Source organism: Trachemys scripta, chromosome 7 (assembly GCF_013100865.1).
Source record: "Trachemys scripta elegans isolate TJP31775 chromosome 7, CAS_Tse_1.0, whole genome shotgun sequence".
Lineage (NCBI taxonomy): Eukaryota > Metazoa > Chordata > Testudines > Emydidae > Trachemys > Trachemys scripta.
Genome location: NC_048304.1, coordinates 26883837 through 26910408, shown reverse-complemented (window position 1 = coordinate 26910408; position 26572 = coordinate 26883837). Strand labels below are relative to the sequence as shown.

Sequence of the window (26572 nt, the reverse complement as noted above, 5' to 3'; positions counted from 1 at the left end):
GATGAATTATATAGAGATTCTGTGATGGGGATTAGTGTCTAAAAAAAGACTAAGCAGAGATTGCCAAACTCATTATCTGACAGGACTGTATACTGGACAAAATCCCATGGGGTGAAAGGCCAGTGTTTTATCCATTATGTCATCCCCTTAATCTGTGTCTGGACCACGCACAGTGAAATGTACTGTGAATGTGTTACCATTGTTCTGTATTACATCCTGTAACTATGGAATATCAGGGGTAAGTGGGGAAGTTGATAGCATTGGGTTAGTCAGAATTCATCCTGATCTGTTCTCATGAACTAATGCAAAACCATTAGTCATTATACAAGAAAATTAAGTTGTGTTGTAGCAGGGTTTGTAAGAGTCTGCCGCTCTTACATGTTTCTTTCCTTTATTCCCCCCACCCCCACCCCCAAGTGATTTGTAATATAATTCAGACATACTAATTTGCTTAGGCTGATACTTTGCACATAAGGAACAAAATCTAAAGTAAGCTTATGCTTACATTTCAGGAAATCTGTTGACTCTTTCAAGTGATAGGAATGACAATAATTAGAGCTGGTTGAATTATTCATGGTTAATACTAATAGTTGGAAATGTAGCTCCTTTTCTTGTTTGCAGATCATTTGTGAACTAGTCCTGTTTTGTTAGGTAGAAGGTTTCACCAAATAGTGTTTTACGAAAAAAATTCACTCTGTGGATTGTTCATAAACTTTCACTTCAGCTCCCTGCTGTTTGCTATACATTATTTGTACTGTTGACTGGTCAGATAAGTCACATTGTATTGTTTCCACTCCCCAGTTAGGTGAATGAAAATTGTTTAAACTGAGCATAATGAATGACAAAAACAGAGCAAATAATTAATTACTCTATGCTGGTACAAATCTTCTGAAGAACAATCATTTCCAAACGAGGCTCCCGTGGCTCAAGGGGAGGAGATCTACAGTTTTGGAGATGAAGGACAAAGTTCTAGTCTTGATTTATTAAATAAATGTATTAAATAAATCAAGCATACTTCTTAATTGTCTATTCACAGTTAATGATAACAGATAACAGATTTAGGATCTAATATCTCACTTCCCTTCGGGATTGGAAACAGGAGCTTTATATCACCGAAGAGAGGAGTTTCCTAGCTTTCTAGTGGGGGATACACCACTTGGTTCTGGCTCCAGTAAATTGTAAGATATTGGACTTTAAAATTGTGACATTGTCTACAGAAAACCTATTTTAAATATTTGTGGCAGTTTTAAAAACGTATAATTTTCTTCTCCATCTGTACACTATAAAGTTGGATTCATTGTACTACGGCTGATTTTATAAGTAGAAGGATATCAAAACTAGAATCAATAAAAATATAAAAACTCTGGAAAATATTTCCAAGATAGTTCTTCTGTAAAAATATATGGTGTATATATTGCGTGATAGTGCGTGATAGTGTGGTATAAAGGTTTTATTGGCACTTGATCTATAGATCTATCTAAAATATTTATAGCACATTTAATCCACTAGTCTCAAAGTAATTTATAAAGGTGGGAGAAACATTATAGCTTTGGCTGGAAGTAAAGGCTTTGTGAAGGTTCCAAATTGGTTTCTGTTATAATCTCTGGTTTTCAGATAATCATAAGTTTGTGAAAAGTGGTCTCTTTGGGATGAAGTTTTCCAGGCTTGGTCTCAGACCAAAGGTTTCATATTTGGAAAATTTGTTGGAAATTTCATTCAGCCAGTTTTTTTTCAGTTTGGCAATACTAAACCTAACAGTTGAACTGTTAAGATAAGAAATAGTCAGGAAATGCAAAATTATAGTTTCAATGGTAATGTCATGTTATGCAATGTTTTTAGCCATTTTTTTCATTTGTTTTTTTCATTTGGTATGTTCTGTGCTATAAGTTTAGTGATACAAATGAAAATTGGCATAAAACTACACAGTGCACAAAAAAGACAGGAATAGAAAATACTTCATGTTTCTGTAGAAATCTTTTGTTCTCTTTTCTTGAACTGTTCAACCTGAATGTGGTGGTGATAAAGTTTTCTTTAATCATTGCACATAGTTAAACAACAATTAGGTCTCTGTATGCCTTCAAAGTGGTCACTATAATAGGGAAGGGTCCCCTCCCTGCACCCCCGTGAGTGACAAGGATTCAGGGTGCACAGTGGGAGAAAGCAAGCCATTCCCATTATTAGCGTGCCAGGGATGTCTTTCTCCCTGCCAAGCCAGACAAAGTCCCCAAACCACTGAGACAACTAGGGGCATTTATTGGTTTGGGTTATTTTTTGTTATCTAATATATCTTTCCATACTGTAAAATGATATCTTGGCAGTGTGGGGTGCTTTGGCAGTGGGAAATTATTTATCATAAATATTGGTTGCTGTGTAGTTTTTCAAAAATGTTGAAAACTCTGAACTCAGTTATATGATTTTTTTTGTTAACTTTTGCCCATTTCTGTGAAGTGCATAGTTCACTGGAGTTTTCTGAACACTGCCCTCAATTATCTTCCTTGTGGAACATCACATCAGGGTGTATGGTCTCTAGTACACGAGGGTTTGAGTCCAGCATCAGTTTTCCCTCTCCTTGCACATGTTTTCTGGGGAAGTGCTATACAAAGGCCTGCTGGGGAGAAAAGGGGAAGTGGGAAAACAGAGCTCAATACCTGGGCCCTGAAACTGGATGATCCCCAGGTTGAGGCAGTGTTTTCCTACTGTTATTGCTTATAGTATTTTATAAGTATTTTATTTATATATAAGTATTTTATTTTATTTTCTGATTCATCAAAACTATTGACTGCTGTTGGCTTGTGACTGTTGAGCCATCCCATCAGTTTAGGGTCCTTAGGATGTCAAGAAAATAATTCGGCTGTAAAAATATTTTGGATACAGGATGTAATTGCAGGAATCAGAAAATATGAGGCAATGTGTAAACACAAACCTTTAAAAGAAGAGCACCTGAAAGCAGAGGGCAGAAAAAATGATAAAGCAGCAGGAGGCCAGAGTGTAGAAGCCATTTCCTCGTACCTAAACGTATAAGAGTTAATGACGAAGATAAAAGTTGCTTTATAACTAACTCTTTTAATATTTCCACTTTAAATAGGAACTAGAGGGAATGGAACATAAATAAACATATATAGTAAATTGATTGATAAATCAGCAGAGACAGAAATTGTTTCTAAGAAGGAAACAACTTTATAGCATAAAATATTAGCAAAACAGTAACATAAGAAGGGGTTAACCCTGACAAGCATAACTATTAAGAATGGAAGTGCAGTGGTGGGTGAACCACAGCCACTGGGAGCTGCAGGGGGCCGTGCCTGCAGACGGTCAACGTCAGCAAAATGTCTTGTGGCCCGCAATCAGATTATTCTGATGGGCCACATGCAGCCTGCAAGTTGCCCACCACTGAAGTAGAGCGTGGTACAGTTTTTCAAGTCTACAGCTATCCTTTAATGAACTTAGTTTTATTTTTATTTCAGTTGATTTCATATCGTTTGTCTCTTGGCTATTTGGCTATTTTGTCAGGCTTTCTAGGGAAGGGGAAATATATCCCTCAAGGAAAAGTCAGGCTATATTGTGAATGGAAAATGTTACTGATTTTCAGGGTGCACATGGCAATTTTGTTGTTGGCATATTCTATTCCTTTCCCTTCCCCCAATGCTTTGTCATTATTCCTTTTCCCTTCCAAATCCTCCCATATGCTCTGTCTCTCATGTTCAAAAAGGGTGAACAGACACTAATTTTTGACTTGCAAGGTATTTGTGAATGGATCTCTTCAGGTTGTGCTGGCAGGGACTGGCAGTGGACTAGCTCCTTTAGGCAGATGATTAATACTTAGCTCTAACTTTTAATCGGAGATGAATACACACAGTAATTTTTTGTATACAGAATTCTGTGAATGTAATGAGTGTTTTATAAAACACAATGACCAAGTATGCTTTAAGCATTGGAGGGGAAGGAGTATCAATGGAAAAAATTGGTATTGCTTCTCAATGTCTGTCTTTACCTTTAAGATTGGCACACATGCCATGCAGGTTAAAATCTACTGGGTACTACCAGTGGTTTGATTTGCTTAGATTCACAATCCAAAATGTCAGTTCACAAATATAAGTACTTCCAAAGAGGCTTGAAGAAAAAGCAGCCCCCATCCATGACTCGATTTCATGAAATTCAGACATTTATAGAAATTCCTTTATGAAACTTAGATTTCAGCAATACAAGTTAATTCTAGATGACCTCTAGTCCCAAGTTCTCCGGGTGTAGTTGAAAAGTAGCCTGCTAGTAACTGGAATATTTTTTTGTCCCTCTAATATTCTCTTAGCTGTTGATCCAATGAATATTGAAGCATCTTGATCAATTCAACATAGAGGCAACTGTCATTTCTTGGCAAATCAGAGAGGAAACTCTATTCTGCTGGAGATGTCCATGAAATAGCTTGCAGCTGCAAGAAAAGGTCTTCACTTCACTGTCAGCTGCAAGCAGAAGTTCCCTTTCCCCTCTGGCAGCTTTAAGTATCTGAAAATATTATTTTACCAGCTGTTCAGCATCAAGAAGAGCCTTCAGGGTTGCAGAATGATGAGCGTTGCAGAGTTACTTGAGGGACGAGCCTTTCATCAGCTCCCCTGACTAACAGTTGCAATTACCCTAGATCATCTCATCTTGTTTAGGATACAGAGGAGCAAGTCCCCATTCTTCATCCATGGCTCTCTCACCAGTATTCTGCGTGAAGTATTAAAGGTGAATACAGTTGAGTGATTGCAGGTTGCACACCACATGCCCAATGGGTCCTTTCCATCTTTCGATTTCTGTAATATTCACCAGCATTGGATAAACCCATTAACTGGATAGTTCACCGATAGTGATTACACATTAGTGAAAGACACTGGTGAGCCACATGCAGACAATAGGTTGTGCAATTGAAGTTATGATCTATTATAAGGCAAACTGCAAGAAGTGCATGTAGCAATCAAAAGGAAAGGAGACAGAAGAATGGGGGGCAAAGGAAAGAGGTTTTTAAAATTATAACAGATAGAGTAAATTAAATATCTGTATTCTCTACTGGCCATCTAATTAACTATTCCTTAGTCACCTGGGTGCAAGATTTATATTCAGTTTTGTGTGGACTACTTAATTTGATAATTTAACACACAAGCACCAGTTTCTTTGTCCAGGCACACTGATCAGGGTTACCAACACAAACATGTCATGGCAATAGTCTACATGTTTTGTGTTTTATTTCACAAGCTCACTACCCCCCTCCCCCCAGGGATAGCTCAGTGGTTTGAGCATTGGCCTGCTAAACCCAGGGTTGTAAGTTCAGTCCTTAAAGGGGCCACTTAGGGATTAGGGGCACAATCAGTACTTGGTCCTGCTAGTGAACGCAGGCGGCTGGAGCCAATGACCTTTCAGGGTCCCTTCCAGTTCTGTGAGAGAGGAATATCTCCATATATTATTATTATTATTATTACCAGAGGCTACTGTTCTGGAACACAATTATCAATCTCAATCATAATAAAAAAGCAAAATATCAAAAGAGAATCTGGCATATATAAAATGAATTGTTGGAATTAGTAATTCCAATTCTTAGTAGGCATTTGATCACATCACAGTTTGGATTCATCAGAACTCATGTTAGCAATCTCATCAGATAGGATGGTAGCTGAATGGTGAGTGTTTGCCCCCTTCATCTATGTAAGAACTGACACATAATAGCAGGGCAGTGTTAGGAAGTTTCTACAGTTGCTGTAGAAAGATAAAGGACATTAGTCTCCAGTGCTGCTATCAGGCATCCAGCATCTAAAAACACTTTAAAAAGAAAGTTAGCCACAAGCTCTATTATAGATCCTACCCATCAGGGTCTGTAACATTAATTTAGAGCTTATTCTCCCAACATCTGTTACCACTGTAGCACTGCATAACAGAAATCGTAGTTTAGGGCATGCCTATAGAAATTGCAGACAGTGCAGAAATAGCAAATGTAGTCCTGAAAGCGAAATATTTGGCTTTTTGAACAATATTTGCTTTGCAGCCAGTGATTCAGACATGGCTAAAATGTTCAAAGTTGCAAACAGCAGTTATAACAATTGACAACTAATATTTCTGCCTGTGACTATTTCCTCTCCCCACAGAGGACAATCTATGTGAGGCCTAGGTCTGAAAATTAAAAATGTTTAATTTTTGGCTTCTCTCCCAAACATCTGAGTCCCATATCCATTTAGTACCAGACAATGTAATAATAGTACATATGTGAAGCAGATTATGTAAAACAGACACCTTATTCAATCAGTCACTTTTCAGAGTAGATCTACTGTTCAGTTATTCCACAAAAGACCCTAGAGAAGATATGGTGGTCACCATTACAAGTCTGTATTTTCCAGCATTTACTTTACAGTGGTATCGGAGATATCAAAATTCACTCCTATACTTAACATCTAATCCATATAGGGTCAAATTTTCAAAAGTGCCTAAGTCCCATTTTCAGAACAAATTTGGACACATAGAAATGTTTGTCTCAGTGAAAGTCAGTGGGACTTAGGCTTCTATGGGCCTCAGGGCTTAGCCAAATGTAAAAGTTATACTGCTTTAACTATACTTATATAGTTAACACAATACACACCCCCTTGAGTGTGCCATCATATAGGTATAAAGTTGCTTTATATGGGTAGAGCTACTCCTGTATGGGAATAAGAATATGCTATATCAGTTTAAGGCACCTTTATACTGGTTTAACTGTGTCCATAGTAGGGGCTGTATTGTCCATGTAGAAGTATTAACTATTATTAGAATATCATCCATAGCCCAACCAGAGTATTTACACCAGTATAAGAACAGTGTGAAGACCAGTCCTTTTTGAAAATGGGACTTAGGCTCTTAAGTCACTTAGGCATTTTGGAAAGTTTTAGCCCTAATCTATTTATACCTCACTCATGACCATAGTATCTGAAGGCAGAAAACAACTGTGGCAAGGCACTGGCTTTTGTAAAGCTGTTATTGCATTGAATAGTTAGTCATCAATGATAACTTCCCACTGCAAGTTCATAGTAAATAAAATTTAAACCATTGGGTTCAGTGAACTGATCAGACAAACTTTTAGAAGTGGCAGATAGGAATCATTTATCCTTCTAGCTGAATTCTAAAGCTTATCCTCAAAATCAAGGAGGAATATAGATATCCATATATAAATCTAATTCGGCACCTTTAAAACCAATGTAAAATAGTTTCGCTTGTAGTATAGTTCATCTTTTTTTCTCGTCATACTCTTATTTTCTCTTAACTATGCTGAGCAGTAACCCATTGATACTGAATATGGAGCAGTACAGTAACATATTTTAAAATGATAGGTTATCTTATTTTTGATTTTTATAAAAGGTAGGTAGAAATTATATTTTCTTTTGCTTTTATATTTCATGGCTAAGGTTAATAAACCTATTTTGATATACTGTTATAATCCATAGCCCTAAGGGAGAAATAATCTAACCATTAAGTTAAGAAAAGTAGGCATTGTTTAAGTGAGCTCTGATCAGTCATTTTCAAGGCTGTAACTCTGTGGTCTTGTTTGTTTGTTTCTTTCTTTCAAGGTAGATGTCAAACAATTAGCACTGCCTATGCTGATGCTTAAAATATTTTCTAGAAACATTGCTTACATCATATAAAATGTGTGTATAAAACAGTCTCGGAAAAATCATTAACATGCTTGCAGCACCAGCATAATGGCAGTCCATTTCTCATGATGATCTATGATACCCATTTGTTGAAATTTTATTACTTGTAGCTTTAATGCAGTTTGGTTGCTGTTCTAGCATCTTACCATATTTGCCTGTTTCTCCTTTAGATAAGGCTGGACTTCTTTTATTAGGAACACAATAGTAGTTTGATTATTTGTAGATTAAAGGAGACCATTAAACATAAATCTCTCAGATGGATTCAGTCTCCGCATAGACTATAAGGCAGCACTGTTTTCAGGAAGATAAACAGAGACAATGATTTATGTTGCATTTTTGGGGTATACTTCTGATTGTATTGTTTCTCTTGTGATTAGAGATTAAAGGTTGTGTTTACTAATATTTTAGCTAGTCATCAACAAAGCATGGAAATAAAAAATTACACTTAATGATATTTTCTTTACAGATTAAGAACATATTTAATTAATTCAGTGCACTAAAATCAGTATATATATATTTAAAATATATATATTTTTAACAAAATTACAAAAAAGTAAATGATTACATTTTCTGTGTTTGATTTTTAGAACAACTGGGAACATATTTGGGACAATTTTTGCAATTGGGCGTAGGCTGTAGGTCACTTCTATTCAGTTAAATGGGAGCTACCTAAATGAACCTTAAAGCAAAATTTGGACCTTAAAAAGTAGTTAAACTGACAAAAAGGACTGGATTTAAAGAAAAGAGAAAGAACTTCCAAAAACTTCAGTAATCTGAAGTGAAAATCACACTGTATGTGAACTTTTACCTACAATGGTGGTATTCTACAAATCATTTTTGACTCACTGCAAATGAGCAGGAATAGCTAATTGAAAAATGGAAGGAATATTATTGTCGAGTATTTGTTTAAATTGTAAATATATTAATTTAGAGGATTTTGAAAGTTCTTTACATCTGGATATTCCTTTGATATCAATTTGTTTCCCAGATTATTTAAGATGATCCACGTTGCGAGTTCGCAACCAAAATTAACTAATGAATATTACAGGATTGAAGCAAAGGAAGCCTTTGTTTTTTCTTGCTTTTTTTAAGCCACGATTCTAACATGGTATCTGTGGGAAAGTTTGTTGGACAGTGATACTTCAGTGAAGTTGTCTTGCCTTCTACTGATGAAAGCAGGATTTGGTTTTGTATTGAATTGAAACTCTTAATTATATAATATGCAGTGCATAATTTTCTCTATTTCCACAAATAATATGGGGACTATATTTGTTACTACAAAACATGTTATATTCCTGTGTTTAATTAAAATATCTTCCTTGCTGAGTCTGCAAGACATAGAAACAATTAAGGCCATTAGAAAATAAGACAAGTCTTGAATCTGTCATCAAACTAAGCTACTCTTTGGCTTTTCTTCAATCCTTGTTGAACAGTTTTTCTGCTGGTCTACAGAGGGCCAAAGAGTCTCTCTTTCTAGTGTCAGGTATTTGTTTGGTCATGCTTTGAGCAATGTTCTTGTAATGAATAACTTTTGTGATATGTTATTTTGCTAGTGTTCAAGGCTTCTACTCTTGAATCTTTTAATTTAAGGGGAAGTGTGCATGTATATGTCTGCCTATCTATCCATCCACCCACCTACCCAGTAGAATATAATATTATAGAACAGCATCACTACTACAGATTCCCATTGACTGATCTACTCAGAGGGCAGAATATCATTGCTAGGTGTTTGAAGAAGCATCTGATTTTTAGAAACGAACTATTTCTTAAATATGTCTCCCATGATGCTCATTTAAATGGGATTAACATATTCTATATCTGCACTGAAAAATTGGCATTTATTTGGATTCTAAAACCATGACTAAAATCTGTGCACCCTTTGGGTTCAAGAATAATTCTTTTTGCCAGTCTTGAAAGAATTTTATTACATTTCCTCATGGTTAAAATCTGAAAACACAGAACGTCTGCATTTCTGCAGGAAACATATAACCTATGTATTAAATTGGTTTTGAAACAGCAAAATATTCCAAAGAAGCACCTACCATATTTTTAAACTATAAAGGTCTGTTTCATCCTCTCACTATTTTTAGTATTGAAGGTACTTTGAACCTAGCAGGACTTACTAACTTTTCGCAAAAAACAAATAGACTTTTCATTTCTTATCTTCCCACATAAATATGTCACTTTGTCCTCTATTCAGACATGTACTTCCCTCTCCTCTCTCACTGCATAAACTGTCTGATGCATCTAACCTCTGGAATTCATGGCCTTATTGACTCAAATTTAACTTCCTCTCAAAATACAGACCACAACAAAAAGCCCCAGGGAAAAGATCTGCTAAGTGTTGTCTTTACCTGTTACTTTTCAACCTTAAACATTTTTTAAAGTTGAGATGTGATGTTCTAAAGTACCGCATTCTATAGAAGAAAAGAAAAAATATAAAAATATACCCAAATCTATGAAAGTACCTTCAGAGATTTAAGTATCAAATATGAAATCTGATTATCTTACTTTACTTCGAAGCTTTTTTCGTCTCAAAGATACATCTTGGGAAAATACTTTTATTTTCAAAGTATATGTGTTCATCTGGCTTTGCTGGGTTACATCAGGCTACTGCAGTAGGATCACAGAAGTTAGAGATAAAAGAGATATCTATTAATTAAATCAAGTCCACTGGCCTGAAAGAGCAGAATATGGTTCTTCAATAGAAGTCACATCACGTATGAAACTGACACTGCATTTGATCTTAGTCAAAAAGCGAAGAAGCAGTAATAGTGCCAAAAAAAAGAGTAATATTACTTCCTAATGGCATGCCGTGTACTTTAATGTTGCGTGTCGGACAAACCTGACAAGTGTGAGGCTTTGATAAGAAAAGAAAGCAGCATTCTCTAAACAGCTAAGAGGAGACTGGAAGTCATTGTGAGATGATGCACAATTTTTTTTACTTTTGGAAGACTGGGTTCAAAATACAAGAGTTTTTGATCTCACCTTAATTTCCTTTTGTTCACATCACAAAATAATCATGCAATTTGATACTGGTGGTTTCTGTTTAAGGAAAGAATGGAATAGCAGGGGATACTGCCGGTCAAAATGGAAATACTATAGCAAAAATTGTTGGAGATCATGCCCAGCTCCTGTCAGTGATATTATTTCCATGATTTCCAAAATTCAATCTGAAATGTTTGGGAGCATAATAAACAGCAGCTGAAGTGGAACTAAAAAGGAAAAAGCTTATCAGCAAAAGAAGTGTTCATAAATTTAAATATTTGTGATAGCTAATTAACTGGTGTGTGATAAGATGGTTTTACTGATGTCTATGGGAAAACTCCCGTTGACTACAAAGGTGTAAGACCAGGGCTTCAATGTCCATTGTAAATTCATCTCTGTGGGAATACCCATAACTTAGCTCTGCTAAAGAAGTGGTTGAGCTATTTGATTTGCACTTATTCTATAGTATATATCCACTAGAAGGGATGGTCTTGTTGAGACAAAGATTTTGAATATCTCCTCCATGCTACTGTATTAACAGTTTTACTGATTGGAATAAACTAAGTGGATCTCATTTTTTTTAAAAGAACCATTTGCAATCAGAAAATGCTGATGTGTACTTGTCAAAAAGTGTGTTTAAAGAAACAACAACAACCCCTCATCCCTTGCAATATGTTTTACCTGATAATGATAACTTGAAATCTGTGATGGTGTTTTCAGGTGACGGAAACCAGCATTTAGTATTGTTTTATGTTTCCAATTAAAAGGTCTATTAAATACTAATAAAAGGTATTATATGACATTGTGACATTGTGTTCTTACTCTACATTTATAATCTCTTAAAAATCTGTTTAAGCCTGATTTTGATGGCTTGATAAGAGCTATGGCAAGCTGTTTGCAAGTGAGAGACAAACTAAAGAAGCTCCTGTAGAATCTCTGTCAAGAAAAAGAACCAGGTGTTCTAATGTTCTCTTTCCTGTTTGGCTTTTGTTATGGTCCTAAGGGAAAAATACTCTAGTCATTAAGTTAAGGAAGGAAGGCATTGTTTGTGAGCTCTGATCAATCGTTTTCAGGGCTGTAACCCTGTGGTCTGGAAGTAGGCACATTTTCTGCTTCCCTGAAGATATTCTGTAAGTCTAGTGTGGAGCCGGGCCTGTCTTGCTGGCATCCCAAAGACAGAAGATGAGGATGAATGGGTTACTGAAGAAACCAGGAGATTGATATAAGCATCCTGTTGGGGGAGGAAGTAGCAGTCCCTGTCTCTGGAAGGCACAAAGAAAATGATAGTGGGTGGGAGAGAGAACTGATTCCTTTTAAGGGATGGATTTGTGGAGATTATGGGTCCCTGGCCAGCCTTTGTCAATTTGAGGGTTTCATCAAAAATCCAAACAGATGAGTTTCAGGAAGTTTCACCTGTTTTGGTGTTTTAATACAAAAGTTTCGTCCCTCATAATAATATACCTAACTTACTGGGGCATTGTCAGACATAATTAACATATGAAATACACTTGTATTATATTTGCAATTTGAAAGCCATTAGAGAAGTACAAAGAATTACAAAATAAAATGCATCAGATGATAGAAGTGGGAGTGAGTAAAATTGAGGGGAAAATATTGTTTCCAAAGGGGAAGTCTTTGGACTCCGGAGATCTGAGTTCAGTTCCCAGCTTTGCCACAGTTTTCCTACATGACTGTATTGAAATCATGTAACCCCTCTGTCAGTTTCCCATCCGTAAAATAACACTTCATGCTTTACTGGAGTATTGTGGGGATAAATTCATTAATGTTTGTGAGGCACTCAGCTAGTAAGATAATGGAAATCATTTAAGTATCTATATTAAATAAGTTGTAATTTAGAGAGAAGAATTTGAGTGAAGGTGTTTGAAGAGAGGGAATCATTTCACTGGGTTGGTTTTATTTTATTTTACATTTAAATGGCAGCTGTTTGAAGCTACACAAAAATTGAAACGTTAGTAGTGTCAGTGAGATGGATAAGTGGGCAGAGTTCAGGAGGGCGGTCAAAGTAATTTGTCACATAGTTCTGCAATTTACCACCTGGATATCATCAGTGTCACGTGTATATCTACCGCTGTGTATATATTGTTTTTGAAAGACAGAGAGGATTTTCCAGCAGGTTGTTTCAAGTTCCCACATCTATAGCAATGATGTATTTAATTATTAAAATACAATCCCAGGACCAGAACAGCCTTCTAAATTCACAACTGCACAACAGACATCTCAAACATATGACTTCATATTATGTACCAATAGTTTTAACTTGTTTTCTTTTATCTTTACTTATGGCTTTGGTTAAGTGCCAGATATTAAAAACATCCACAGTGATAAGCCACTTTGTTAAACAGAACAAAGAAACGCACTATGTCATAAATATCTTACTGGCATAGATTTTTAAACTAGCAAGCCTTTAAACCTTTGTGATGTTTTCCTACACATGTGAACTGCACATATGTAAAATAGCTAAACTGCATATGCTTTAAGCATGGAACTGTAGTATTAAGTGAGTTAATCTCTTGTATTGTACTTTTAGGTTCGCATGTTTACCTATCTGATCGGAAGAGAAGCTGCTTTTGCTGACAACCTCAAATGGATGGCCTGTGCTAACAAAGGTTGGTTTACCTTCTTTAACTGGAAATCTTATTTTCAAGGTATCATATTAAGCCTTGTACAAGTTTTCAGTCTTGCTACAAGAGTCATCTCATTGCCAACTGTTTAAGGTGAACCATTTGGAGGGGATTGGTTGTTTTTTCAGGAAGATAGGCTTGTTTACGAAAACATATCTAGAGTATGCGACTTAAAGATATACCCAGTTTGATATACATTTATGGTTAATTAAAATGCACCTAAAATATTCCACAGATGTGATTTTCAATTTCTGCTTTGTTCACAGTGGGTTAGCTTCAATTTAAAAGCTCCTTCACTATTATTATTATTTTATTGGTATTAGAGTAGTACATAGGACTCCGACTGAGATTAGGGCTGCAATGTGCTAGGCACTGTACAAACTGTATAGTAAACCACATCCCTCCCCTGAAGAACTCACAATCTAAATAGGAAAAAGAGATTTGTATCTTGTGAAGAGAAATACATGAGAGTATGAGGTGTTCGGGTACTTATGGTAATGGTGTTCATAATAGTACATATGAGAGATGGACACTATATATAATAGAGAGACAAGGTGTACACAGCTTTCTGTAAGCTCGAAAGCTTGTCACTTTCACCAACAGAAGTTGATCCAATAAAAGCGATTACCTCATACGCCTTGTGTCTCTAATAACCTGGGATTAACATAGCTACAACACTGCGTATTATAAATAATAATAATAATTTAGAAATCACTGATTAAGTCAATTTTCCTTTATCTGTATTCTTAGAAAAAACATATCTGTCGTTTTGTTTTTTCTTTGTGCCACATCACATTATGATGACTCACATCAGGCACTATGCACATAGACATTATTGCTTTAACCACTGTTGTGTCCATCTGATTGGAATTACTCAGTCTGAAGTCTTGTCTTAATCAGCTAATGTTACACCATAATTTAGTTCTAGTCATTGTATAGGAATCCTTTGAAGCATCTTTTTGAAGACAATTTAATCAACCAAATGCTTTAGCTTTGTAGACAGTACAGTACTATAGCTTCATAAAGATCTAAGCACAGCAACTTAGAAATTATGGCCAGGCAATAGGAGCTGCCCGACTAGTTCATCTGGTACATGTCAGTCTCATTCCCGATGAAGGGAAGTGCACATCTTTGTTCTTCACCATCACTAGCAACAAACACAGTAGACTTCCCCGTCTTGTTGCTTTTGTGTACTCGGATGGAAGAATATTGTAGGTTTGCCTTTTTCTAAACCAGAGGGGGTCAAATCTGGTTCTCTCTCACACCCGGGTAAATCTGGATAAAATCTACTGAAGCTAATGAAACTACTCCAGACTTACACCTATGTAAATGAGAACAGAATCTGGCCCATTGGTGTCATCTAAAAGGTTTATTTTAATTATCATTGCCTCCATAGACTTTTGCCTCAGATTGCATCAGATATCTGACTTGCTCCCTGACATTAAGGTCTTCCATCTCTGATCTGTAATTAATTTCATATAGTCTAGGATCTGACACTGTAGGAAGCAGCACAACCATCTTCAGCTCAAGTTACATGAGATTCAGAACTTTCCCTTAGATTTTTTAGCTCTGGTTCAGCCAAGTTCTTTAGTGAAAAGACATATTACAGTTAAGGGAGAAGAGAGACCTAGTAAAGGCAATCTGCAGATTGGCTGAATGACTGCACTGCAGTTTACTTCTTGCATGGGTGGGCCAAAGCATGTTGTTGTTACTGAGGTCAATGGCCCTAAAATCAATTTTCCTTGCAGTGATTTTCCCCTTGGAAGCACAGCATAGATGAAGGCTGTTTGCAAGGTTTCCAGCTGACTGCATTGTGGACAGCAAAATCCTTTCTTTCGAAAAGGATCACTAGGGAAATTCATACCACCTTGCAAAAGTTCTTTAACTTCTGGAATCTAATGGGGAAACCATGAGACACCCCCCCCCCATCCCACACACACATTTCTCTGCTACATTTTGTGCATAAGTAGGGCATATCTTGAGGGAGCATGGGCTTAATGATGCTAAGCAAACCATTTTAAATACATTAAAAGAATCAAGACCTCAAAGCCCCAGTAGAATGGTTTATGAAATGTACAATTATTTTCCCCATTATTCTGTAAGCAAGTGCACATGAAGTTTAAAAAAAAAAAGTTTCCCAATGCTCAACTTGCCAAGTTTTAAAGTATGCAGCCACTGCATCTCCCTCAACAGTCACATTCAGCAGAAAGTCAGCCAGCTGTAAAAATAAAGATAGGCCTTAAAGTTTTGGTTACTTACAAAATAGAGGGCATGAAACAAATATTTATATGATAAAAGTATGTCAGTTAATCATTTGACAGCCCCTCTTTTGAATGTTTGTTATTAATTATGCACCAACAGCGTGGTTGGCCCTTTACAAAACACAGAGGAGGACAAAAGAGGGGATTCAAGAGGTGAATGAACAAAGGAAGAGAGGCTTGTGCCTTCCTTATTTTGGGGCTGATTGATGGGAGCCTAGCAGTCCTGAGGATTTGCTCAACTTGAGCCTCAATGAGAACAGCTCCGTGGCCTGTTTTATTATTAGGAAATAGCGGAGGTGTAAGAAGCACCAGCTGCATCCCCTCCACAAGCAGCAGCATCCCAATACCTCCAGCACTGTGGGCTCTTGCAGCAAGTGGCATAGAGATGGTTACGCATGTTGTTCACCTTGTTGGGAAGCCCCTTCTGCTGGGGAGCATTACAGCTTCAATGCAGTGAAGAATACTCTCCTTAGTCCCTGCCCAAGGAGATTAGGTTCTAATCCTGTATTCCTTACAAGAACAGTGCACCCATTTTGTTCCATGACCTGAAGGTGGGACACATTTCTTGTCAAGTACACAGTGCACTGTTGAAAATAGCTTGTCGTTTTGAGCTGTTTGGGGTCTAATGCTACTGGTGGTCATTTGGCTGAAAATCACTATTATCTTATGATAATGGCAGTATGGAAAGGAAGTCTAATTTCAGAGGATAATCATTTAACCAAATTATATTTAATATTTAATCAAATAATTTTATGAAACATCATGTTCAGTCTTATGAAATGGCATATAAACCTCTACCCCGATATAATGTGACCTGATAAAACACGAATTCGGATATAACGCGGTAAAGCAGTACTCCGTGTGTGTGTGTGTGTGTGTGTGTGTGTGTGTGTGTGTGTGTGTGTGTGTGTGCGCGCGCACTACGGTGGATCAAAGCAAGTTCGATATAACGCGGTTTCACCTATAACACGGTAAGATTTTTTGGCTCCTGAGGACAGCGTTATATTGAGGTAGAGTTCCTGGAAAGACTTTTATTTCCTAAAAAAATAGTAGTTATGCATGTAAATGAATCTTAGATGATATAACTTACATACCAAGGAGCCAGAGGAAGGTGTAAGAATGTGTAAGTTAAAGCAAAGGTTTATCTGGTATAACTTGCATAGGCTTAGCAGCTGTGCTCAGGGACTTCAGTGCATAACTCTTTATTTCCTGATTAAACCTCAAAGTCTAAAGGAGGAGGAGCTGAAATCCCCTGGATAACAGTTTCATATAATGGATGAGTGTGTGATTCAAATGAGGGTTGGCTTTTGTGACATATGGTAGTATTACACACACAAATAATCAAACAGTCCAAATACTTGGTGAAAGTGCAATATAGCAACGTTGCCTCCCCTTGGCCTTAACTCTAGTTTAATAACGCAAAAATAAATATTTAAACAAGTATGCAAAAATTTTGGAGAGTTCAATCACTCAGGCTGTGGCAACTCATTACACTTTATTATAGTGGAAGCTAAAGTTCAGGGAAAACTACTATGTCTAGGAAGAAAGTAAATAAATCAATGCTACCTGGAAAGAATGAACCAAAAGTTCATAATAGGCAGCTAATTCTAGTATTAATTATATTTCATGGAAATTATAAACTGATTGCAGGCTTTTAACATGAGCCATGAAGTCTAAAAACACATTAAAAGGGAGACTAAACATTCAAAAGCCTACAGTGCAAACTCAAACCCAGCTTTGAGAAGACCACCACAAAGGAAAATAAAGAGAATGTATATGGTTACAGCTCTGACTCCGGTCCTCAGCTACTTCCTATTATCAATCAAAAATTACATTTCTTAACAAAAAGTCTTACAAAAAGACATTTTTTAAAAGGTCAATAATTTTAATAGGCTGGGCCTAGCTGATTAAATGCATTTGGTTAAGCCCTGTAACACACTTTTCGTCTCAACTTTCCACCCCATATCCATCTACATCACTGACTTATGTCATGAAAAATTATTTTGATTATACAGTTTTGTTCAGATCCTTTGGCGTATGATGCACTATTCCAACAAGAAATGAAGCACTTCACATGTGTTATGATGCCTAGATACCACAGTGATGGGAATCTTAGAAATGTCAAGTGTGTGTGTGTATATGTATGCCTCTTTGTGTATCTTTAAGAGTGAGTACTGTATATTGGTATAGGATATGGACAAGAATAATCTCCTTAACTGGATATCTCTATTGCCATAAAAGGGATTTTGGCAATACCAAAACATATCCCTTCGTTATCTGCAAAATAAAGTTAGTAGGAAAATGCTTGTCATTCAGTATTTTGGCCCCGTATCTTGCTGTATGCACAAATTTAAAATTATAAAAGCTGGTGCAAAATACCACATGGTTCCCTGTTGATTGTTATTTAAATTATTGTTGGGTTAGTGTGGGTCATGTCTGTTGTTCCCTCCTTCACCGACCTCCAGGAGTTAGTGTTTTCTATTTCTGCATAAAAAAAAAGAAAAAGAGGGGGAAAAGACCATTTTATCTGAAACATAATGACATAAAAATCTTGCATGAGGCACCCAAGCTTATGCTGACTTTCTATGGAGGCAAGCTTTATCTCAAAGGTAGCATAAGGACTTGTGACTGAGGGATGCTCTAGTCATAGAAATTCAGAAACTTGTTAAATGAATATTCAAAATAGTAATTTTAATAGAAATGTAACATTAAAAATATCCTGTAACTTTGACTTGAAAATATGTGGAAAAGAAAAAAAATGTTGGATAAGAAACTCTCCATGGTCCTAGGCACATATACACATAAAGGTTTTTTATGATACAATAGAAGCTCAGAGTTACAAACCCAACTCCCCAAACCATAAAATGCCAGAAAATGCAGTGTTAAAGTTAAATTATAAAAGCTAAAATATTTGAAAGAATGAGAATTCACTGATACAGTGACCAAATTTATCAGAGCTTTGCACTCAGAGAAATGTAAGTGTCCCATCTGTCTTTGCTGATTGAGTATTGAAAATATGCACCAAAGAAAATTGTTTTTTTTAACTTATTTCATATCCACATATTGCTGATATGTAGAGTGAGCTGCATCATCATACACCTTTGCTGTGTTCATGTAAGTGCTATAATTTCATGGTCTGGAGACAGGAGGAAATATATATAGAGAGAGAGTGACAGACCCAGACCAGTGGGGTAGAGGAGTCTGGTAGAGAGCAAATATACTGGTCACTGGATGAGTAGTTTTCTGTTCCCTGCGTGACCAGAGCAGGGGCTGCACTAGAGTAATCAGGACCCTGCTAGAACCAGTTAATGCAGGCAGGCTAATTAGGACACCTGGAGACAATTAAGAAGAAGCTGCTAGAATCAATTAAGGCAGGCTAATTAGGGCACCTGGGTTTTAAAAAGGAGCTCACTTCAGTTTGTGGTGTGAGTGTGAGGAGCTGGGAGCAAGAGGCGCAAGGAGCTAAGGCTAGGTCTACACTACCCGCCTGAATCAGCGGGTAGAAATTGATCTCTCGGGGATCGAATTATTGCATCTCGTCGGGACGTGACAATCGATCCCCGAATCGACGCTCTTACTCCACCAGCAGAGGTGGGAGTAAGCGCCATCGACAGGGAGCCACGGAGGTCGATTTTGCCACAGTCCTCACAGCGGGGTAAGTCGGCTCCAATAGGTCGAATTCAGCTACGCTATTCGTGTAGCTGAATTTGCGTATCTTAAATCGAACCCCCCCCCGTAGTGAAGACCTGCCCTAAGAGTGAGAAGGTGTGCTGCTGGAGGACTGAGGAGCACAAGCGTTATCAGACACCAGGAGGAAGGTCCTGTGGTGAGAATAAGGAAGGTGTTTGGAGGAAGCCATGGGGAAGTAGCCCAGGGCGTTGTAGCTGTCATGCAGCTGTTACAGGAGGCATTATAGACAGCTGCAGTCCACAGGGCCCTGGGCTGGAACCCGGAGTAGAGGGTGGGCCCGGATTCCCCCCAAACCTCCCAATTGACTAGGACTGTGGGTTCTCCCAGAGGGGAAGGTCTCTGGGCTGTTTCCCAACCCACATGGTGAATCTCTGAGGCAAGAAAACCCGCCAATAAGCGCAGGACCCACCAAGATAGAGGAAGAACTTTGTCACAATATATATATGGAAACATGCCATATTTGTATCAAATGCTACATGGATTATTGGCTGGCACATTGAATAATAAGGCCCTATCCTGCACGATGCTGAGTGCCCTCAGCATCTTGAAGGTTTGGTCCTTTAAAGAGGAGTGAGTTATGATTGGCTACAATGTTTGTCTAGTCAAGAATTTGTTGTTTTGTACTGTTTTGTCTTCTTGCTGACTCTCTCTGACCATAAAGATGAGTGGAGTTGCCCTTCAGTGTGGACTAGATCAGTGTTTCTCAACCTTTTTGATACCAGGGACCATCTTGCTGCCTTCCTAAACTGTGTCAGGGACCGGCATCGGTCCACAGGTCAGTCGTTGAGACACTCTAGGCTAGATTATGCTAATAGTACTAAGCCGATAGTAAGGGGTGGTGCAGAGATACAGCGCCTCACAGAGGAGCAGTGGGTGAGATCTGCCTAAAAGAAGCACGATCTCTCTCAGAGCTCCCTGTTTGGGGTGGGGGAAGGGAAGCACTCTCTGCCACCTTCCCCCACTTAAGAAGGCAATGTATTCTTCCCATGCTTAGCAACTGGTGGAGTATCAAGCTCTGGCTGTACCTGCTTCCAAATTCCTCTCTGATGAGTAGGTTCTGTGGGGGAGCAGCCTCTGCACCTCTCCCTAGTGCAGGTTCTGCAATTCTGGCAGGCTGTGTAAGGGCGAGCCACAGTCTAGGACTTTACATTGAAGAGTGAGGCATTTTGTGATCACCAATAAGGTGAAATACCTTATTATGGATGGCTGAAGTAGTCTGAGTTACTGATTTTTCTCAGCACAAATATCCATGGCACTCTCTACCATGGTATCTGACAGCTTAACAATCTTTAATGTAGTTTTCCTCACAACACACCTGCGAGGTACTATTATCCCATTACACCTATTGGAACTGACACAGTCTTTCACTCCTGTGGACTATTTAATATCTACAGGAGGGAGCCTCACATGCATTATATTTATAATGACCAGAGAGTTATAAAATGCAACCAACAATGAAAGAGAAGTGGATCAAAAAACTTGTCGTAAATAATTTGATATATTATTGATATAAATGTATAAAAACCTTAAAAGGTGTGGAATACTGTAATTCCAAGGATCTGAAAATGCTTTATAAATGTTACTCAGTTTAGCTTCAGAACAACCCTGTGAGGTAGATAGCATAAATGAAACCCATGTTAAAGATAAAGAAACTGTAAGTGTCATATCTACAATCACATAGGAAGCTGAGATGTTGTAAGTCCCAGACCCCTATTATAACTGCGATGACACTACACATATCCAAAAACCTTTAGGTTTGGTAATTGACTAGGCATCTCAGATTTTGTACTTCTGATGCTGAATGGAATTAGAAAATATTAAGAACAAGAGTACTTGTGGCACCTTAGATACTAATTTGTTAGTCTCTAAGGTGCCACAAGTACCCCTCTTCTTTTTGTGGATACAGACTAACATGGCTGCTACTCTAAAACCAGAAAATATTAAAGGTCACAAAAATGAGGAAGGAAAAAAAGTTAGTCAAATTTTCTGAAAAGTTCCACTTGGAATTTTGATGGAAGATTTTGGTCTGTTATTTTATCCAATCTGGTTTGTCACTCTCTAATAAATACAGCTCAACAGTTGTTGTTTCCAGCTGCCTATTACCATTTGAAGTCTGGTTTTCCAACCCTTTAAAGATCAGTGGTTGTGGTAATACCTCTTTCCTGTCCATTAAGCATCAGTTCTCCTGTAGTAGAGAAGAGGGTTGGTGATGAATGGAGATCCAGACACAGTAGTGTAGATGAGGGTAAATTTGGGTAAACTCATGCAGTAGTCTGGGCAAGACTGTGGTCTTGGAGTTGCTCCAGGCCTTTGTCATATTTGGATTAAATGGGATTAGCAGGGCAAGGACATGTAAGGATACTTTGCATTTGAGCATTGAAAGGGAATAAAGCTGGTGACAGTGTAGGCCTTCCCCATTTCACTGCTGCCAGGATAATGCCTTTAGGAGGAGTCCAGTTTCAAGGTTTATGATTCAAAGTTGTGATTATTTACCCAAGTAATTCTGATTCTATTCTCATTGATCCCTACCATTTGCAAAGAATGTATTACGGTATCCGGAGTTTATTCCCATTCCATGCCACACAGGATTGAGAGTGTGGACTGATCTGGAGTGGAGTACCACTACTTTTTTTTCCCCATTTTTGACCCCAAGTCAGCTCTGTAAACTGACACCTGAAACTAGATAAGTTTTGCGTGGTTTGGTATAATGTTGTAAAGAGTGAATACAGTTCTAATTTTTATTAAGTATTTATTATGGGGAAAAAAATCCCATAACTTCTACTTTACCATGAAACCACAAAACTGTCTTGGAACCAAATACTTAGAATAAGCTGTGCAATGGTGTATAACAGTCTCAGGAACTGAGCCCTTCAAGGCTGACACACTGTTTCACAGACTTCTGCTTTCACAAATTAATACTGGACAAGGCTGCTTCTCATCAAAGAATATCCTTTTGCATGTCTCCTTTGGAGAAAATTAAAAAGAAACCACAGCAGACATAACATGCATCATATTTATTGTTGGAATCTTCCTTAATTCCTTCTGTCAGCCTCATAACTTGGAATCTGTGTATTTTCACAGGGTTTTTTACTCAGATCTCTACATTAGCTGACGTGCAGGAGAACGTCATGGAATACCTCCATGTTCTTAGCCGACCAAAGGTTATTGATCAAGAGCATGATGTGGTATGGACTGAAGCATATATCGACAGCACTGTAAGTCTGCATGAGAAAGCATTTAAAACACATGCTCACAGAAGAAGATGATGAGGAGTTAGATTTAAAGCTGCTATTATGGTTAACAATACTACTTGTTCATCTTTCCACCCTTTGACTGTCACTAGGTGGGGGTTAAGTTTTACAAGGTTTGAATTAACTAATTCCTTTACAGCAGTTAGTAGGTGTTTATACATTTAAATATTGTAGGTATGCATAGGTCAGACCCAAAAAGTAACAGTCACTGTTGCCTTTATGATCATCAAATGTGCAGTTTGGTTGTCAGACATGACCAGTAACATAAAGATTAGTAACTTGGAGTAATCATCATTTTCCAAATGCCTTTAAATGAACATAAATTTAACTACAAACTACATTAAATGAAATTTCTGCAATAGTCATTAATATATTTTATTCTACAGAGGTAGACCAATGACTAGGTGACTACTAAGATGTTTTCAATTGAAGAATATTGAAAATGTTGTACATGTTACATATTAAAATAGGACAAATCCTTTTTGTTCTGATTAGTAGATGGCTTGGTTACCTTACTGATGTATAATTTTCAGGTTAGGCACCTGGGAAACATTAAATTTAATGCAGATTTTCTTTTTTGAAATGACTGTTAATTTACTGATCATATTTTTTAGCAAGTTGTGTGTGACCCAGATAAAGATTCATTTTGTTTGGTTTCAGTAGCTTGCTTAAGCTTTTTTTCTTTCTTTTCCTCATTTACCTAATTGGGAGTAACATATTGTAGAAGCACTCCATATAACAAGAGTTGCATCAAATGTCCTTAATTTAGTGTGAAATGGTTACAAATATTGGTTCTGATGAGTAGAAATCATAGATCAGCAGCTGCAAAGCTGTTCATTTATTTTAACTGTTTTTCAATCCTCATGAGAACTGGGCAAACTGAGAAAACCTTATCAGGTGAGCTCAACCTTCCCTCCCTAGTCCCCCCCCCCTTTTTTTTTAAGGGAGTGGGGGGGAAGCTTTAAACTTTGCCAGGCTTTTGAACCTCCAGCAAGTTTAAAGTAAAATCATCATAAAAATGTCCCAGAAAAATAATTGAAATGCTGTTTTATTTCACTTTTAGGTTAAGTCTTCCCCTTTTATCTGAATTGTGGTCTTGGATAAAATAATATAAAACAAATATGAACATCTATAGTTACCAAAGAGAAACAAAATAGCCCCACTTGGAAATGTTGTTTTGGATGTAATCAACTTATTTCCTATTTCCTGTTTTACCAATAAATAGCACTTACGAGCATGATTAATCTGCACTCCTCCTTTTCTTCACTGAAACATTAGGGTGAGAAGGGTAAAAAGTACATAGAGCCTCAAAGTTCCCATTTTCTGAAATGGGGAGAGAGCTGGTAGAATCTAAAGTGTTTTGTTTTCATTCTCATACAGGCAAGTCTCATCTTAAGTGGGGGTTCCGTTCCGCGGTTAGCGCGTAAAGGGAAAACCGCATATAGCGAAACACTCAGTGAGTTCAATGGCGGGCAGAATCGCCCGCACTACAGATGCAGTTTTTATATTGTTCTTTTTTCCCCCTGTTTTTGCTGACCGCGCAAAGCTGAATTTGCACATGTTAAATGCGCCTAAGATGTGACTTGCCTGTACATGTTTCTCTCTCTCTCTCTCTCGTCTCCTATGCTTTAAGTAGCCAACACATCTTATTTTCATCTCCGCTAACACTCTTCTTTTGTATTTCTGGTGTGTTTGGGTGAAAACTCCTTGTAAGTTATGTCTTAGAGGTCAATTATCTCTGTCTCTTTAACCTGGATAAAGAGTGTGTTTTGTTGCAACCCAAACAAGCCAGCAGCTGCCGCTCTCTGTCCACCCAGCTCTGAAGGCAGTGCCGAAGTAAGGGTGGCAATAATATGGCCCGCCCTACAATAGGCTTGCAACCTCCTTTTGGGTCAGGACCCCTGGTTTGACAAATGCTGTATACTTTTGTATATTTTTACCCTATAGTATTGTATGGGGTAAAAGTACACAAAAGACCAGATTTCATGGAGAGACCAGATTTAATGGCTCGCAACAGAATGTTCATGGCCGTGAATTTGGTAGATTCCTATTTAGAACAATTAAAACACAAATTGTCAACATCATATGTCAAAATTCACAATAAATAGCCATAAGTCAAATGCTAATATGTTCGCAAGCAGCATTTTTCTTTCTTTGCCTATGTGTAAATTTAGATTATTGATGGAAACATTTTGTCATCGGTTTGTGTGTGTATGGAGAAATAGACGTTCATTGACACTTGCAGATAAAAATCTAATCCTTCCAAGTCCACTTACATTGTTTATAATCTTAACTAAATACAGCATGAGGGAGTAAATGCAATACCTACTTGAGAACAGTAGAGTGAGTTTAGAGAAGCAGTTTGGAGGAGAAATCAGGAAAAATAAAAACTTCTGAGCTGTTACATTCTTGAATAAAGAAACTATCTTAATCCAAATGAATACTGATTTATTTCAATCAAAATAAAACACTTTAAAAAAAGTGTGCTCTCCTCCCACCCCAGACTTTCTGTGCTCTCCTCCCACCCCAGACTCTGATTAATTTGATTAGTAGTTATTTATATTTTTGTAAGGCCTGAGGGCCCCAATATGCCTGGTGCTATAGGGTAAATCCCTTTTCTTTCCCAAATCATCAGTGAGACTATACAGGAAGAGAATAAATGGAAAGAACCATAAATGAAGCCCTGGGGAAATAGTGCAGAAGGAGCCTGGTAAAGGACATCCCCATTCTCAGAACTAGATCTGTGTGACAGTCCCACAGGTCCTCAATCTTGCTATCGGTGCATCAACTTTCATAGGAGATGTGGGTGCTCAGCACTTCTGAAAACAGAGCCGCTTACAGGTGACTCTCTACGTGTATGTGCCTAATTTTAGGCAACCAGCTGTAATGTTATGCCTGAGGAGGGATTGATCACAAGTATGGAACTACTTGAGGGTGACGGTTCATTTTGTGTGTTGTTTGTGAATGAGTGGTTTTCAAAGGAGGATATAGACTTCCTAAGGCGTTTGTAGAATCCCTATCATTGGAGGTTTTTAAGAACAGGATAGACAAACGCTTTTCAAGGATGGTCTAGGTACACTTAATCTTGCCTCAATGTGGGGCGAGGGGATTGACCAGATGGCCCTTGAGATCCCTTCCAGATGTACATTTTGATGACTCTATGTCTAGCTACAACTTGTCAATGCAAGTGAACATGGGTTCAGAAGGGGGATGTGGCTGGCATCCTGACACCCCAGTGGTCCCTGGTTGAAGGAATGGCTCATTGGGGCTATATATAATTAGATGTAAAGAACAGTCCTTAAATTGGGGATTAAACTAGGCACAAACTGGGTAGCACAAGAAACAGAGGCACAAAGATGTCCTCCCTCACTAACTGCAATACAAAAAAAGCTAGCCCAGGACTGGTGCCTCAGTTTTCACTTTATGAATATTTGCAAGTGAGAGTTTGTGGATTTAAAGAGGGTGAAATTTGGCTAGTCGAGGCCACTGTCAGTTTTCATGATGAACATTTTCTCTCATATAAATATGCCAGAGTACAATGTTTTGCTCGCAATTTCCCCTACTGTAAAAGGTACAGTTCAGATAATTGCTTCATACAGCTCAAATCAAAATAGAAGTCACTTCCCCATGGTAAGCTTATGACTAAGGCTATGTTTTAGTCACAAGTATTTTTAGTAAAAGTCATGGACAGGTCAAGGGCTCTAAACAAAAATTCACGGCCCGTGACCTGTCCATGACTTTTACTATATACCCCAGACTAAAGCATGGGGTGGGGCAGCTCGGGGGGATGTCCTGGGGGTGCTGCGGGTGCTCGCTGGGGACGGATGGCCTGGGGACACCGCAGGTGCTTGCAGGAGGGGTGCTGGGGGGGGGGGGTTGGTGGGGCTGGAGAAGGTTCCCTACCCGGCTCCTGGGAAGCAGCGACCTCCAGCTCCTAGCTGGATGTTCTGCCTCCCCCAGCCACAGTTCTGCAGCTCCCATTGGCTGGGAACCACAGACAATGGGAGCTGCAGGAGTGGTGCCTGCAGGTGGAGGCAGCACATGGAGCTAGGAGCTGAGCCCCCCAGGTAAGCACCGGCCGGCACCCCAATCCT

The 26572-nt window shown here is 38.1% G+C and overlaps 1 protein-coding gene across 8 annotated transcripts in view; it reads left to right on the top strand.

The window, feature by feature from the left end:
* Nucleotides 1-26572, top strand: part of CACNA2D3 (calcium voltage-gated channel auxiliary subunit alpha2delta 3) — a 713664-nt gene that overhangs the window by 464258 nt on the left and 222834 nt on the right. For all 8 annotated transcript variants that reach the window (XR_004646516.1, XM_034776516.1, XM_034776515.1 and 5 more), the window contains exons 12-13: nucleotides 13183-13261; nucleotides 22309-22442. Coding sequence is in view for 7 of the 8 variants with exons in the window: in XM_034776516.1 (XP_034632407.1) it covers nucleotides 13183-13261; nucleotides 22309-22442 (213 nt within the window). In the remaining variant the exon portion in view is untranslated. The remainder of the gene's footprint in view (nucleotides 1-13182; nucleotides 13262-22308; nucleotides 22443-26572) is intronic.